Genomic DNA, 18072 nt, shown 5'->3' on the forward strand with positions numbered 1-18072 from the left:
CTAATGCCTGTAATATAGTCAGATTTTGCTAGAGAAGAGTCAGCAAACCTTCTTCAAAACAGTTATTCTGGTTATTCTTGCAGGATATATAGGTGATTACATCCAACAAGGAGATACACACACAGACACACACACACACAAACACACACATGTGCATATATTTTTGTCAACACAACATAAAAAGCTTACTTCTGGGATTACTTTATACTTAAATCATATTTTTATACTTAGCTTATGTGACTGTGATAGAAATTTGTATTTGTAGCTGAATTGGAAGCAATCAGAAGATACAGAAGGCAAACTGAAAAATGATATAAAGTGTTTCTAGACTAACTGAATACTATTGATATGTTGCACATATAAACTTAGATATTGTATGATTTTTATTTTTCCTTGATGAAGTTCAATATAGGTTATTAATATTTCTTCTGTCATATTTTTTTAATACATATATACCAGTTTCTTCCATTACCTTGTAGGAGTTTCTAGACCATAAACTATCCCTACGAATTGATTCCACACTCCCTCAAATAAGACTTTTCATAAGCCCGGTCCTTTAAAAATACAACATTTCATATATTTCTCAGACTACATGTCAAATCAGTATCATGCAAGCATAATACTCTTACTACTTTCTTAGAGCATGGTGTTGAGAGGAAAAAATTTAATATATCTGCACTACATCTACATTAATGCAGTGGTGCAATATTGAAACTGCTCTTATCTGCCACATTTCTCAAATGAAAGCAGCAGCTAAATTTTATGGTAGTTAAACTGTGAACCTTGCACACAATCTTGCCTGTGTGGATGTGGCCCTTTGGTATTATTAAGGCAGTAGTCTTTATTTTGTATCTTAGACTATAAAATTTGCTGTGGATATAAGAAACCTATCATGTGGTTATGTCTACACAATAAAATCTTTCCAAAGTATGCAGCAAATTTTTGATAGAATTCATAGGCCTTTCAGGAAATTAGAGCAAAATTGTGCCTGGCATTTCTGAAGCTGGCTATAGAGGAGACTGTTGTCTACCTAGGCTCCCAAAGACCATAGACATAGACTTATCAATAGTTCTAGAGTGGATTGGGAATAATCTACCAATTGTTTGCATCTCCTGCTGTCTACCTTATATCTCACACACAAGGAAAGTGTAACTTCTACCATTTGAACCAACAATGCCTACAATTAAGTGTTTTGAGATAAATATGGTCTCTATTAGAGTTTAGTTAAATCTTTCAGAGAAGTTTACCATTAAGCTGAAAAGGGGGCTGCAGATAAACCACTTCCCATGCAAATGTGTTTAAATGGCTTAGAAAGGGATTATGTTTTAAATATTCTTATACATTTATGCAAATTGAGTATGCTAGCATCCTTGCTGTGATGCTGATAAACTCCTCTATCATCCACAGTCAACAATATCTTTTCTTTAGCTGTCCTGATTAAATGAGAGACATTCACTATTGGCAAATCCCCCCTGGAGTAACGTGAGCTCATGTGTGCCTAGCCACAATACCAGTAATGACATGATTCTGAGGGGATTTGAAACCCTACCTCAACAAATTTATTTCTGTTTTTCAACATATATTCAAAGCAATCCTTTGGCATTGTAATGCGATTCTTGACAGGGCTAAGGTAAATTCATCATGCTAAACTGAAATGTTTCTGGCAGATGTCTACTCTGTAACAATCAAATTGTGTGTGCTGTAATATATGACAACCACAGTGCTACTTCTAGTTGTAAAACTTACAAGTATAATTCTTTATTGATGCAAACGTGGCATGTAATTATGCAGGGTATTATCCCACCATATTTTTCATTTAGAAAAACTTTTTGAAGACAATCTGCCATCTTCCAAATGACGGGAAATTTTGAGTGAGTATAGAAAGAATACAACTTTTTTGTCACAAATATATGCAGGCATTTGATACTTTTCAAAATCAGACACTTGTTGAAAATAAAGCATAAAAGTAACATGTTTTCTCTCATTAAATATGAACTTTACTCCCCATGGAAATAGTCTTTTGTCCCAGGCAGATAGTCTTCTTTAAAGAAGAAATGATTAAAAATGCCAACACTATGCACTGAAATATTTTTAAAATAGATATGTTTTGAGCTAGCCTCTGACTAATTACTAGTACCACCTATATACGTCAGTACAATTATCATATTTTAGGTCAAAGAACCTAAACAACAAAAAGTTTTGTTTAAAGGAAAATGTAATCTAAATAAATGGCAACCTTTTGACTTCATAATATATGAAAAGCCTTAGCATATGACTCCTTTTATTCTATGATGTGATCTCCGAAAACAAAAACACTCAAGGAATCAAAATAAACATTTTAAGAATCTAGCCAATTTAAGCTTTGGTTTGGATTTCCGTTGCCTTGTCTTCCATACTTTCAATAATTAATAAATATTTTCATGAACAGATAAAAGCCCTCAGTTCATATTTTATGATCTAGTTGCCAGATGCAAGTCAAACTTCCACCTGGGCAGCTGTATTGTGATTCCCTTCAAGTACCAGCCTCCACCACCAGGTACAAGTGGCTTCCTTTTGCCCTGGTGACTCTCCTTCTCCCTTATGATCCTTAGGACACACCTATATTTTAAAGACCTCCTTGAAAATTCATTAGTATTTGCAACGTGAATTTAAGTATTTACATTTTAACATAATTATTTTGTAAAAAAACAGAATTTAATTCTATGATCCTTTTGCAAATTTTTTGGGAAGAATAAAATAGTTAAAGCAGGTTTGGGTCACTTTATTAGATAGAACTAAGGAAACAATGTATTAGGTAATGTATGACCTAAGACATGATAGGAATTGGACTTACTCACTAAGCCGATTAAAGAATGATTCATTTAACCAGTCAGTAATCAGTAACTGGTTAGGGATCTGTCGATTTAGTTAAAAATGACCCATCCATTGTGTGCGGAACCCAGTGAAAATTTCCCCTCTCTTTCAGTTATTACACTCGTAATTTTCATCCAGTGTGTTGTAGTAATACAAATCCAATTCTGTACATTGTTATTCATGAGATACATATACATATATGTTCATTTATTTATTCATTTGTTCACATATTAATTCAGTGAATATATAAATGAACACCTCTTATATGCCAGGCACTCTGGAGATCCTTTGTCCATGTCTCTTTGCTTCTGTTTTTCTCTCACTTCTCCCTGTTAACCCCTGGCTTACATCCATTAGCATATATCCCTAGCATACTAGGGAAGTGGAAAATTTTACTCTAGCATTTTTCTCACTGGTTCACCCACCTGAACACTATGTATACTACCATTCCCATCATGTAAACCCTAAATGGAATTCTGACATAGTTTCCTGATATTGGTGAAACTGTTTACAGGTACTTTCAGATCCATTAACTCACTAGTGAAGACATGACACTGGTGGCCTGAAACATGTATATACTTCAAAATTTCTATGCATTTGACTTTGATTTAACATTCATACAGTTGGTTTTGTATGCAAACACAGGGCACATTTAACACGTTCATTCACCTGGAATAGTCTTTCAATTCTCTTTCAGAAATGTGTTCAATTCAGTCCCTCCCCATGGCGCCCCACCCCCATCCGTTTCTACAGTCTATGCCTTAGGTCAGGCCCTCACCATCTTTTGTGCCGATGAACCCACAATCTTTTAACTCCCGACCCACGTTCATCCTCAGTCCCCTCTAATCCATCATTCCTCTGCTGCCCCAATAAAATTATATCAAAATATAAATTTGATCTTGCCATTTCCTTGATTTAAATCCTCAGAAGGCTTCACTTTGCCTACGCGTCAGAGTTCAGAAAACTTCAGCAAAGCAGTTAAAGTGCTGCCTTGTTGGACTCAGTTCTACTTCTTCCCATAATCACCAACTCTATCCTTTCCAACATTACTGCAACTTCAGAATGCACCAATAACTATTTACTTTCTCCAAATCCCAGTTCAAATATTACCTCTTCTAGGAAAACTTCCTGGCTCTCCTGGTGAGCATTGGTCAGCCTCCATTTCTCCCCTCTCTTAGCAAATATACTGTCTCTATTATAACTCTTTAAGTCTATCAAGTTAATCTGCATTCTCTCTCTAAACTGAGAATTCGTAAATGGACATCTTGTTATCCCTATTCCCGGCACAGGGTCTGGAACAAATATCAGCAGTCTCCTTGACTAACTGGGTGAATATTGAGGCATCAATTAAAATGTTGTCAGTTTACCAACTTGGGGGTTGAACTGGAGGACCAAGGTTGATACTGGACCCACTTTAGCTTAGAACTGTTTGACTCTGAAGGCATACAGATGTCATATTCAATTGTTTTATTACCACTGGTTACATTCACATAGAGTCCCCAGACAGGACATTTCTGGAGGGATTCATTTCCAGGCTAAGGTTTCTATTGTGAGTCTGCTTATGTCGATAATGTTGAATCATTTTAGGTTGTAGGGAAACAGGAAAACCTCATTATCTCTAGGGATCCTAAAGCTTTATAAACTCAATAAACTTTGGACCATTCATGGTAATGATACCCTCTTTCTTTCCGTCTCCCACCCTCAGCTTGTTATAGTCTCAAATATTAGCATGGAGAGGTGTGATCCTTGAACCTGAAGGTGTCAAGTACATTTCTGGAGTGTCTAATGTAGTTCTTGCGATATTAGAGTAGACTGTCCACGTTAGAGACACATCTAAGAGACCACCAGGATTTACGTTACTTCGATAAATCTTAGAAACACATGATAACAGTATTGGATTCAGACAACATGTGCATTTGCACACACACAAACTCACTTTTACTCATTAGTCAGAGTACTGGCAGGAAACAGATGGCTCACTCAAAGGGTCTTAATTGAAGAGCATTTAATAAAAGGGACTGTTTACAGAGGAACACTCAGTTGAAAGGTAACAAAACAGGGATTTTTGAAGTGCCAGGGACCAGCAGAGGTGGGAAATATTACTTCCCCGTGCCGGAGGGGGCAAGATTACGGAGCTGTAGCTATGGGACAGGGGTCACTGCACAAGATCACCTTATATGGAGGAATGGAGTTGTTAAAAATCACTGCCTGGCAGGAAGGGGGCCTAGGAGCACAGTGGGAATTAGTACCTTGACCTCTCTCTCCTCCCACCTTCTGATTTCCCATTAGTGCTTGCCATCAGCCAGAGCCAATTAGAAATCAGAAAGCAAGGGATCCTGGCACAATGCAGGCAGAGACAGAGAACAGATCTGCAGGGACCTATGGAGAATGACCAGCAAACAGTCTTATGAAGAACATCTAACTCTTGACTCCTCATCCATGTAGGAAAAAAACAAAAAGACTCATTGATAAGTAGGAACAGGACAGTGAAATATCGTGAGTTGATTGACTTTGGGATCAATGTGTATAATAAGAAATAAGTAGCACATATAAGTATCTTCAGATAAGTAGCTATGATTTTCAGTCTCCCTTGGAGCCCATGCCAGGATATCCACTGAAGGTAGGAAAGATGGGAAACAAGGAACAAGGCAGGTAAGAATTCAGTTCCCAACTTCCTCACTCCAGTTTCAATCAGAGACGTTGTAGCTGAATCTCTTTATTATATTAAGTTATATATAAGATTGCTTAAAAAAATATACCTCTTTAATGGAAAGACCTGGGAATAGAAATCAGGTTTCCTGCATTCTCTCAGGAACTGTGTGGCTTTAGGAAGTGAACTTAAGCAGTCTGTCACAGTGTTTTCATCTGTAAAATGGAGGTTAAAATGTGTATCTTGGCTAAATCATGGAGTTGTGAAGATCAAATGAGAAAATGTATATGGCTTCCTTTTGAAAAGTTAAACAAGCTCTACAAATGTCAGGCCCTATCACTTTTGGATACGATCTTAAAAAGCTGGTCCCTGAGTATAAGCTTGCCAATCATCACATCCTCTCTTTGGGGCTATCTTTCCTCTACACATGGAGCACTTCACTCAACTCCAGCTGAAACATCACATACAAAGAAAAGATAAGCAGTAAGAAAATCCAAATGCGTTGGCAATACCACTGCATGTTAAAAAGAAAGAACTAGACTCAGGTTGAACTCCGTTCTCGTGGTGCATAACTCCCCTTTCCATAGGTCCTATTAACTTCAAAGGGAGCTCTGTGCATGTAAATGATTATATTTATTGGATGCGCCAACTCCTTCTTATCCTCCGGGCACAATTAGAAATATCATAGAAAAATGAATGTAGAGACTTGGATCCATGTTTGATATTCTATGGGAAATTTCCCATAGTTACAGATGTTAAAAATCCTGCCCAATGGTCCAGTTACAAATTTGTAGTATTTCTTCTCTGTCATCCTTAGAATTATTTTTTCTCTGATTTTAGAATATTCTGTTTTACATTAAAGGAAAAATATTCTCTTTAGGTCCAGATAAGCATGGGCTTGTTGTACAACTTGGTATTGTAATACAAATTTAGACTGCAAACCCCTCTCTCTTCCAAGGAACTATTAGCACTTCTCTGAGAGTATATCATTAATACTTACAGCAATTCTGTTCCCACTTCAAGTTCACTCTGGGAACTGCTGGTTGAGACAGTGTCTAGGAACTAAATTCCTGGGTGTCCAGTTTAATATTACATTTCACTAAACCATACTGTAATTTCAGTGTTTGTTGTAAATTCAGGCCATTATCAATATTCTTGTTATCTAGTTATAAACTCGGGTTTTTTTCCAGTTGAAATTGACACAGTTAGTGGAAACAGATGGTAGGTATATGGAGAACTGTACTTTTCATAATGATTTATTGTTTGTTCTTTTAAAATTTAAAAATTTTTAAATGTCTCGTGGTTCTTGGTAGAACTGTCTCTAGAACTATTCTTACAAACAACTTAATATCTTCACCCGCTCTTATCAGTGAATATAAGGGCCTTGCAAGTGTTACAGGCATGGCTTCTCAGCCATGCTATGTATATTATACACCCAAGAGGGCAGGTCAGCTCTTTAACTGTACCTTTTTTTTTGTTAAGTGACAAAAAAGGAGAAAAATGGAAGAAGCCCCTCAAAGTGAATATTTAGAACTATGATGAAAGAGAAAACAGATACTATTCAATGATGAAAACCTTCACTGGAAATGTACCCACATGTAAGGGGTAGGGTGAAAGATACAAAGATTTTTATAAATACTATTTTGTTAGCAATATGATTTTTACAAAAGATCATTCTAACTAGCCTTATAGAGAAACAAATAAAACCATGTGCACAAAGTAATTCGGATCCACTTTGAATTATTTGTAAGAAATAAGCAAGCAAAGGCAGTTTAATTTTAGTAAATATTTATAGGGCAAAACAATCCAAAGTATATATAACAGTCAAATTTCTAGTGAAAATGTGTGTAAGTAGGTTTATTTTGAAAGGAGAAGTCCTACTCCCAGTGTCATAACCAATTAAATTCTCCAGGTAATGACCCCATTTGCATAGTGAGCGGAACCCACAAGTGGGAATTTTAATGGGCACACCACCTGAGTACAGTAATTGAGAGTGACACAACTTGAACTAGTTTTGTGCTTACCCCACTGAAAATTCTACTCATATTATTTTTAATGTCAAGCTACAAGTCAAATTTCAAGATGATGGATTTGTTCTTTTTTAAGCACCGAGTTTGAATAAAAGAAATGCTTTAATTCTGTTATGCATTGCATATCTTTGCTTTAACTACTCTGTAGTTCTGATTCTCACCATTGCTTCATTCTCTTCAGCGATTTGAATTTAATTTTATTCATTAATTTGTGAATAATTAGATAAAAAAATATAATGTCCTCAGCAGCCAAATTGCTTTAGGATTGCCATTTAATGTACTTTTACCAGAATATGTATTATCGTTAAGCTGGCATAATAGTTTACTAAAATGTGATTGTGTAAATATGCCCAATTATTCTTTCTGATGATCTAACAAAATCTAATATAATATGTATTCATGGGCGTTTCCCTCCTCCTTCACCTCGACACCAATAAAACGCACTTCCTGCCGAGCTGATCACAGGTGCCTTGTCATCTGAAGGTGTTACTTTTAAAAGGTATTCTCCTTATCTCTCAGGCACTATTCATGTCCTTGAAAGAATTGTGCATTCTGATTGAGGGATCATATGACGTCCACGTTAAATTATATAATAAAGGTGATCTCGAGACTCTGAGAGTCAGACACATATGATGAACTGTGCTATCTAGGTTTTGAGATGACATTTTAAAACTTCTTTTGTTTCACTCTAAGATTGCTTGAGATCCTAACTATTTGTAGGTGTTTGACACCACTCTGCCACATCTGTAATTGGCATAGCATCCAGCAGACAGGCTCTGTACATCTTTACACTGCAACCTACCAAGTTAAGAAATGTATTGGTTCAATATAAAACAGCAGGCTGTTTTTAGACATAGTTACTAGTGCACAAGCTTTAATATGGCTTGGCTTCATCCTATAATGAGATCTTTTGGTTCCCTGCTCAACGGGCTTTTATTCCTTTGCAAAAGGCTATGAACTATGTCAAGTGGATCAGCTGCTTTTGTACACCCTCTTTCTTGGCTTTGGAATGTAATTCCTTTGCTTCTACCCCTTTATGCATCAGACAGAACTTAAGAACCTTTTCAGTTTTTCAAGCTAAACTTAGAATTTGTTTGAATTTGCTTTTCACTATTTTCCTAATAATTACATTCTCCACTGAACCTCAAACAAAGACCTGCCTGAAAGGGAACACTTAATTGCAGAGCTATACTTTGTCTTTAACACATATAGCTATACTCGATGTTGGTAAAATATCCAGGCATGGTTATCTAAAGTGATTTATTCATGGTCACCTCACAAATAAATTCAAGATTCTCTTTTAGCAAGGGCTGAGGTGAGGGATCAAGGGCATACATAATGGACAAACAACAGTACTGGAACTAGTGGCCGCTTTAGGCAGGGAACTACTCAGGTTGACATTTGGCAGCTTGGGGGCTATGGTTGTTGCCCTAGTGGAAGACGTCACACGGTTGTCCCAGTTTGATAAAGAATGAGGTGGTGCAGATTTCTGCTTGCCTAGATAGAGATCCTACTTTCCAGGTGAGGCTCAGATATGGCTTTGCTTAGAATCCTTTACACATACAGATTGCCGGTTGACTTTATTAAAATTTGATCATTCGGATGATACTGATTCATAGTCCTTTAAAGCAGAGGGAGCAGCCATTGTTCACTGGGAATTTTGCAGTGTGAAAATACATGGTGGATTGAGTCACCAATGACAGTTTTTGCAAAAACCAGCCTCCACATTAGGGCTGCATCATAACGGTATTCCCTCTCCACAACCTCTCCCATTTTAACCAGAATCTCTAAAAGTAATTTGAAGTGAGCAAGCAAATATCAGTAGCCTCACTGTTGGAACTAACAGTTTTCTCACGGGAAGTGCCAAACTTCATCCCTAGGATGAAACATCCTGAGGGTTTTCTGACTCCCTTGAGGGGCTTAGAGAACATAGTCACTCTAAATTTATTGGTTATAGGGGACATGGAGATGAAGGGTTAAAAAGACTGCCTTGTAGTACCTAATCCTCGATTTTAAAATATAAATAGTGTAGAATAAACTCTATCCCTATATTAACTGCTGTTTAAAACAAAAATGGTATGCTTTCCTGTATTAGTATTAAAATAAGAGAAAAATGGATATTATAGTATCTGATTAAATTTTCTCTTGCCTGTCAGATTAGATGTAATAAACCTACAGGCCTACAAATCACAAGTAATTGGAAAGGGCATAAAGGTCTTGAATAATTTGAAAAATAATCTTATTAATAAATAAACTTATTCATTAGATGGTTGGGTAAATCTAGGCATTTAAACTGGAATTCAAGAAAGCAAGCCACAGAGACTCTGGACTCAAGTCTTATTTATGTTAGGCAGTGAGTTTGACGTTTATAACATTAGAATCTAGGGCACTGATAGAGTTTGTATGGATAAAGAATGAAAAGTTATTACATAAGGTTGCCTTGGTTACTCCTTGAACTGTTCAGAGAAGCACTGACTGCTTCAGGTGAGGAAAATGGATATAGTGATATATACTATAAGAACACAAAAATAAAATTATTATATTCCTAAGTAAAAAGGCTTCTCCTAAATAAAGTGATTTGGAGGGTTAAAAACTAACAGTAAAACATTTCCTGTTACTTAAAAATTGTGACACTAAAGACCCTAGTTGAAAGTACTTCTGATGATTTACTCTTGGGTGAAATTCATTAAATTTAATACCCAATTCCACCGCTATTTTGTGTTTAATTTCAGTAAACATATTTAAAAAAAAAACCTACCACACTTTTTATAAGTTGGGAGATAATTCCAAAGCAAATGAGTAAAAGCAATTTACTAAAAATACGTACAAAACATGCATTTTGCTCTATTGTGAATTTTTAAAAGAAAACTATGTTTTGAAATCATTTGTCAACTATGATTTGCAGTATAAACTGATCTGAATCTTTCATAGTTCATTTATGGGCGCGAGTCATGTGATTTACATAATGAGACTAGGAAATCTTTAGAGATGGATGTAAGGAAAAAAGAAAAGCTTAAGGTTTTAAGTTATAGTTGAATTTGTTTAAAAATATCAATATATCAATTAGATTGAAAATAGGCTAAAGAACAATAGAGAAGTCATTTTTAAAATTTCAAAATAATATATTTGGGATAATACAGATCCAGTTTAAAAATATTTAAGATTAAGTTTCCACATTTTAAAAGAGACCAAATCTATAACTGTAAACTAGAGCACTTAGTCATGATGGCCATATAATTCAACAAAACATTTTACATACAGAAATTCTAAAATACATATTGAAACTATTTTCACATTTGCCTACTTTTGTTTTTTTTTCATTTATTTTTAAAAAATCATACATGGTACTTTATGGAATGACTGCAGAATAGACAATAGAGCAAAAGTACTATGAATATAAATATGAGAATAAAATTCTGCTATCAACTAATGCTCTCTGTTACAGAGAAACACTATTTTAAAAGTGCTAATATCATCATCGCAAATAGTAGCAGAATACACTTAAATATTAGTCAAACCATTTGGCTGAACATTTTTGCAGGACAAAAAGTATAATATTTTAATGATTCCAGGTCATTAGGAGGTTTTATATGTCAATATAAAGTTGATACTCTCACATCCTAATATATATGCATAAGTTAACTTTGGGTATATGTAAATACTCAGACTCTGGTTACTATGAAATAGTAGAAAGATGTTCTTATATTTCATTTGTTACATCAAAGACGCTCTTTAGACAAGGAACAGAAAGACAGCTGTTTATTAGAACTCTATTTAAAACGGACAATTTAACAGTGTGTGGTGTGTGTGTGTGTGTGTGTGTGTGTGTGTGTGTGTGTGTGTGTGTAAACAGTACTGAAAGGGGGATTCAAGAGTCTGCTAACTTTTTTTTCTTTTTTAAGCCTTTTAAGTAATGATATAAGTAGAAACTAAATTTCATCTCAAAGGAAAAACCGTGGGTCTCATACCCATGCTTTAGGTTTAAAATCTTTCTTAAAAGCCTAAATTTGCTAAAAGGCTTCCTAAAAGTATGCATTTGTTTTTACTATCAATTTGATATTCAACTGCAAGAATCAAAAATAACTATTCATCCAAAGGTATACTTTCAAAATTTCTACAAGGAATTACATTAAATCAAACCAAACTACAATTTGGGGACATCAAACTTAGTAGGAGAGCAGGTAGTATGAAACTTTACTCTCCCTTTCATCTACATCACACAAAGTCTCTATGTATTAGTAACTTTGTAACTTACTAAGTCGCTAACACTTAGTAAGTCTTGTAACTGACTAATTTCCTTATACTTAAGGATATTTATAACCTGCCATAATGGTTTAATTTAATATAAAGTTGAAGTACTGAAATCCGGTCATAGTAGTGGATGTCAAGATTCCTACTGAGTTGGAAGGAATGGTTTGCATTTAAGATTAACTGTGTTTATAAATATTGGGGGGGGGGGTTGTTTCTTAACAACCCCCCCCCCAGCAAAAGACTTAAAGCTCCCAAAAAGAAAAGCTTTTGAATAAATCAAAATCAGAATGCTGAGATTTTAATATTAAAAAATCTCCTAATTTAAGTGCAACTTTTCAAAAGTATTCCACATTCTTTAAAAAATATAGCTATTTTAATAAAGCACTGTTTTTATCAAAACTTTATCATAACATCTAAGTTATGTAAAAAATGCATACTATTAGTTAATTTTATAGTTTAAAAAAAGAAAATACACACTTAAGGCGTTTTTCTTCTAACTGCTCAAGGGCACACACAGCTCAGGCTAGTCACCTAAAACTTGGTCCTAAATCTAATTCATTCAAGCAGCAGATGAATCACTCATCCTAAGAGGCCTCCTTCAAATGCCACATCCTCCTTGAAGCCTTCTGAATATTCCAGTAGACATTAGCTTTCCTTTCTGTGTATTCCTATAGCCTTTTGAGTTTCTCTCTCTCATAATCCTCACTTCAGTATGCCTTGTGGGCTGGTTTATTCTTTACAGGTCTCTTTCCTCTTCTAAACTTTCCTATGCTCCTCTGGATTGGAGCTGAATGACATCCATCTCTGTGTTGCAGCAGGAGATTACACACAGTAGGCACTCAGCGTTTGCTGAGCGAGTGGAGAACACAGCATGGAGATGAACACTGGGTCCCCAACAACTGTGTGGGTTTGTTTCCCAAAGTTTAAAGAATACTTTTAACCATTAATAAACATCACAAATAAATCGTCTGATTTAAATAACCACTGAGAAATAATACATTTGGAGCAAGGGGCTCCTAAGAATGGTTAAAATAAATAGAAATAAGTAAACAAAGGAGGAGACATTTTGTCTTTTTCTTTTTCTTTCTCCCTCCCTCCCTCCCTGCCTTCCTTCCTTTCTTTCTGTTTTGTCAAAATGTCCCTCAGTCACTGTAACCTATTAAGAAGTCTAAAAGTAGTTAAAATTTCACATATTAAACCATGTAGATTTGGTTAGAGGAAAAAAAAGGCTCTCAGAGATTTCCTAAAATAATGAGTTAACAGTGTAAATACTGGATTGTTTGATGAGAATCTTACCACGTGCTTTCCTTTCCCCTTAAAAGAAAAATTTTAAAACACTCTCCAGTTTTAATGCAAACAGAAGATAAATATTTATGAAGGAAAACAAATTCCACAGCATTCCATACAGATTTCCAAACAGTCTGATGATTCACAACAGGCATCCATGATGCCACAATCCATGTCACAAGGGCAGTTACAGTCATCTCCCATTTCATCTCCGCAGCAACAGCAGCAGGCTTCTGAGGTGCAGATGCCACACGAAGCTTGTCCCAGGACAATATTGCAGAGGGTCAGGAATTCACAGAACAGGCAGGCCAGGATACAGTGGACACAGCAATCTTCATTTTCAGTTGGGAGGAGGCCACATAGTCAGAAAAAGGAGGAACACAAAATATATAAATCATCAATATACTGAATAATAAGAATTGATGAAAATAATTAAGTAATCCAGAACCTAATGACATGCAGTCCTAGTAATCTTTTGTGGGCTGGAAGCATAAAAAGAAACAAGTTAAATTCTAGATGAGCTATCTTTAGAAGTAGATACTGGATCTGGGAGAAAAAAAAAAATAAAAGATTGTACTTGTGTATATGTGTGTGTGCATGTGGGTTAGAGTATTACTCACACACTGTGCACTGGTCCTTGGTCCTGGGTTCCACTTTTCTATGCCTCTCATCCATCTTCCCTATCTACTGCTCTCTGCTAAATGACTCCATGACATTATAGTTCTTCAGAAAATAGAAATTGCTTTTCCACTTCCTGGGTGGCAAAGTACTTTACATTTCTATTATTTCCCGAGACATCTCTAGTGATGCCTCTCTAAACAATAAATTTCATGAACTGATGTAAAAAAGTGAGAAATCAAATGGATTACAATCTAATAAATTTAGTACACCATGTTCTAAACTTCTTTCCTGTAGCAGTTTGGGGCAACTAAAAGGAACAACTGAAGAAAATTTCTATTTCTGGAGGACTTTAACACATGCAATAAAATAATTTAAGACCAATGTTATAAGACATTTGTCTATTTTCAGAAATATTTGTGCATTTTTGGCAGGATTATTTCTGGGTTTGTATTTGTGTTCCTTTCCTTCTTTTTCTTTTCTTTTTTAAATTTCATACAATGCAAGCTTTAATGAGGGGATTCTGCTTACAACAACAACAACAATACAGAACAATCCCTACCGGCATCCCACTGTCACATGACTTGTGTATTTCTGTATTTGGCCTTACAATTGAGTGCCTTTGATGGAGTTTCATCAAATTGTGTATTCTGTCATAAACTCCCCAACTCCTTGAACATTGCCGTTTCTCTGTAGTCTCTAACTTTGTAGAGAGTCTGTAACTTTGTAAAAGGGGAAAATGTGGGAAATACATACTCTACATGCCAGATGGCAAAAAGGGGAGAGAGTCAGAAAAAACTCAAAAAGGAAAACTCCAGAGTTGGCTGTAGAAATAAAGTCCAGGAATTCTCTGGTGGCCTAGTGGTTAGGATTCTTGGCTTTCACTGCCATGGTCCGGGTTCAATCCCTGGTCAGGGAACTGAGATCCCGTAAGCCATGCGGTGTGGAAGAAAAAAATAAAGCTAAAAAACACACCAATGTTTCCTCCCAATCTTCTCAGTGCTAAGCCCACTCTCATGTAAAATTGTCTATGGAGCAATTGGAAAAAGATCACAGAACTGAAAGACTGTGAGTTTCTCTCCATCTTCCCCTAATGTGTTTAAGTAGTACAGTAGTCCTCCTTTATTACTGGGGCATACATTCCAAGACCCCCAGTGGATGCATGAAGTCACGGATAATACTGAGCTCTATATACACTATTTTTTTTTCCCATGTATACACACCAATGATGAAGTTTAACTTATAAATTAGGCAAAGAGATTAACAATAATAACTGCTAGAAAAAGAGAACAATTATAACAATATTCTGTAATAAAATTTATGTGAATGTAGTCTCTCTTGAAATATCTTGTACAAATGTAATGCTTTTCCTATCTTAACTACAAACTTATTAGGTACCGTGGCCATAATTTTTACAGTTTGAGGTACAACAGCAAAATTATCACAAATTTCTTTCTCCTTCTTCACACTTTCATGGATAGAAGAGTCATTCTTACCATGGACTTTAGCAACCTCAGCATATAATTTTTTTTTCTTTCCTTACTGAGAACTTTCACCTTTTCACTTAAAGAAGTACTTTACAGCATCTCTTTGGCATATCTGAGTTGCCAGCATCACTACTCTTGTGCTTTGGAGCCATTATTATGTAAAATAAAAGTTATTTGAACACAAGCAGTACAATATTGAAACAGTTGGTCTGATAACCAAGAGGGCTGCTAAGTGATGGTCAGGCAAAACGTGCTGGACAAAGGGATAATTCATGTTTTGCGTGGGATGGAGTGGGAAGGCATGACATTTCATCATGCTACTCAGGGCGACATGCAATTTAAAACTTATGAATTGTTTATTTCTAAAGTATTCCATTTAATACTTTGGTATTGCAGTTGACTGTGGGTAAATGAAACCATGGAAAACAAAACCACGGATAAGTGGGAATTACTGTATCCAATCATATTAGGAGAACAGTAAAATCAACTTCATGGAGCCAAGTCCACAGCCTTGGAAAGTTCTTTGTTTCTAAAGAGTCTATAGTTTCCCTCTTTCTACAGTCTTTCTATAAATTTTTATCCTAATGTCTTATATGTATCTGTTCAGTAGAGTTTTTCCAGGATTATGTCATCATCGTGATTTGTAAAATATCTGAAATGTTATAAAGAGCTAGCTTTATTATTATTACTCCTATTAAGAAACTAGTGTTTAACTGGCAAGCAACCCAGTTCTATTCAATATGCCTTCAAACAAATATCCATATTAACTAATTCTAAGGACACTTCTAACCTTAACTTTGTGTTCTGTGGAATGCTTATATTTCAAGACTAAGAGGAGGAATCCACAAAAACTCACTTGATACTGAAAAACATTAAGTATAGTTATTGAGCATTAGATTCTTTATGTATTTATCATAAAATATACATTGAACTGTATGTAGTGAATCTATCAATCTTAAAGGGGAAAGAATGGCCTTCCCACCCAGCCTTAGAAATAGAGGGTAATGATACCTTTGAAGCCTCCTTTGGTCCCTTCCTAAATCATGTTCCTCTTCCCTTGCTTTTCATTGTACTTTATACAACAGTGAATGTGTAAATATCCCTACATAATCTATCAGAAAGGAAATGATACCATGTAAATTCCCATAAGTAGCATTTTTCCTCAATATTATGTGTTTCAGATTTACCCTTCTTGATTCATGTAGCTAAAAGTTCACTTGTTTTCTAGATGTACAGTATTCCATTGATTTAATACACTGTAATTTATTTATTCATCCTACTTAGGAATATTTTGGTCATTTCCAGTGTTTTTCTATTCCAAGCATTAATGTTTGAAACAGTTTTGTGCAGGTCTCCTAGGGTACACATGCCAAATAACAAGCAGTAGAATTGTTGGGCCACAGGATACGCATATGTTTAATCAAGTTAGGTAATACCACATTTGCTTTCAAAGTGATTGCTCCAAAATGTATTCCCACCAACCAAGTATGAGAATGCTCATTGTTCCGCATCTTCACCAATCTATGAAACTATCATATTGTCATATATGCCAATTCATTGAGTGTGAAATGGCATCTCATGGTGGTTTTACTTTGCATTTACTTGTTTACTAAAAAGTTTGCACATCTTATCATGTTGTTGGCCATTCATGTTTCATCTTCTTTGAAACAGGTGTTCATGTATTCCCCTCACTTTTCTATTGAACTGCCTTTTTCTCTTATTGATTTGTAGAAGTTCTTGATATAGTCAAGACATCAGTCCTTTGTCAAATATGATTGTCCTCTCTCAGTATGTGGCTCTTTGTAGTTAAAAGAGATAAGATACAGATGAGTTAACGTTTAGACCTTGAGAGTTTGAACTGATGAAGAGAAATTCAAATCAAATCTTGTTTTTCGCTGAAGATATGGGATAATATGGCTGAGGAAGTCAAGTGGCAGATAGCCAAGTTTGGCAGATGAGTCAGTGAAAAGGAGAGGAGGCATTAACAAGATTCAGTAGCAGAATGAAATAAAAAGTTTTAGCGTTTGATTCAAAACAAGGGAGTCCAGCCATTCCGATATACAGAAAGGGAGTGGGAAACAATCAGTAATCAGGAGGGAGAGACTGAATGTAATGTGTGAGATCAGCTGCCCTCAGGATGAAGAGTAATGGGAGTGACATTCCCAACTAAACAACTCATGGGTGCTCATAGAACATATTCATTTGAGAATCAAAGTCCCTTCTCCAGATCTTAGACAATAAGGACGGTTGTTATACGAAAATCAGAAGCCCTAAGCCAAGAACAGAATCTCTCCAAACTCCTTTTAGCCAACAAAATCTACAAAGTAATTTAAGTCTGTTAAACTTTGTATTTTTAGTAAACAAGGAACATGAAAAAATAAATTCTTTTTTTTGAGGAATATATAACAATATTTATTTTGTACTCCCCTGTATTCATATATATAATGCCAAAAATTAACTAAAAGGAAAAAATAAGCAAATATCATAATTGCCAGTTTTAACCCAGCTTGGTATAAGAAACATACAATTAGCTACATAATTAATTAGTGTATATAGAACATTGCACTGAACAATTTCAGAATACCTGGTCTTTTTAGATATACAAAGAGTACATTTAATCAATTTTTTTTCTTTAGCTTTTTTTTAAAAAATCGTTATTGAAAAATCTTTTTTTAAACATCTTTATTGGAGTATAATTGCTTTACAATGGTGTGTTAGTTTCTGCTTTACAACAAAGTGAATCGGTTATACATATACATATGTTCCCATATCTCTTCCCTCTTGCATCTCCCTCCCTCCCACCCTCCCTATCCCACCCCTCTAAGTGGTCACAAAGCACCAGCTGATCTCCCTGTGCTATGCGGCTGCTTCCCACTAGCTATCTATTTTACGTTTG

At 35.5% G+C, this 18072-nt stretch overlaps 1 protein-coding gene across 2 annotated transcripts in view; it reads right to left on the reverse strand.

The window, feature by feature from the left end:
• Positions 1-13129: 13129 nt before the first annotated feature.
• The window catches only part of MDFIC (MyoD family inhibitor domain containing), a 101591-nt gene continuing 96648 nt past the window's right edge, over positions 13130-18072 (reverse strand). For both annotated transcript variants that reach the window (XM_067041670.1, XM_059073957.2), the window contains exon 5: positions 13130-13403. In XM_067041670.1, the coding sequence (XP_066897771.1) occupies positions 13156-13403 (248 nt within the window). In that variant the 3' untranslated portion in view covers positions 13130-13155. The remainder of the gene's footprint in view (positions 13404-18072) is intronic.

This window comes from Kogia breviceps, chromosome 9 (genome assembly GCF_026419965.1).
Source record: "Kogia breviceps isolate mKogBre1 chromosome 9, mKogBre1 haplotype 1, whole genome shotgun sequence".
Classification (NCBI taxonomy): Eukaryota; Metazoa; Chordata; class Mammalia; order Artiodactyla; family Physeteridae; genus Kogia; species Kogia breviceps.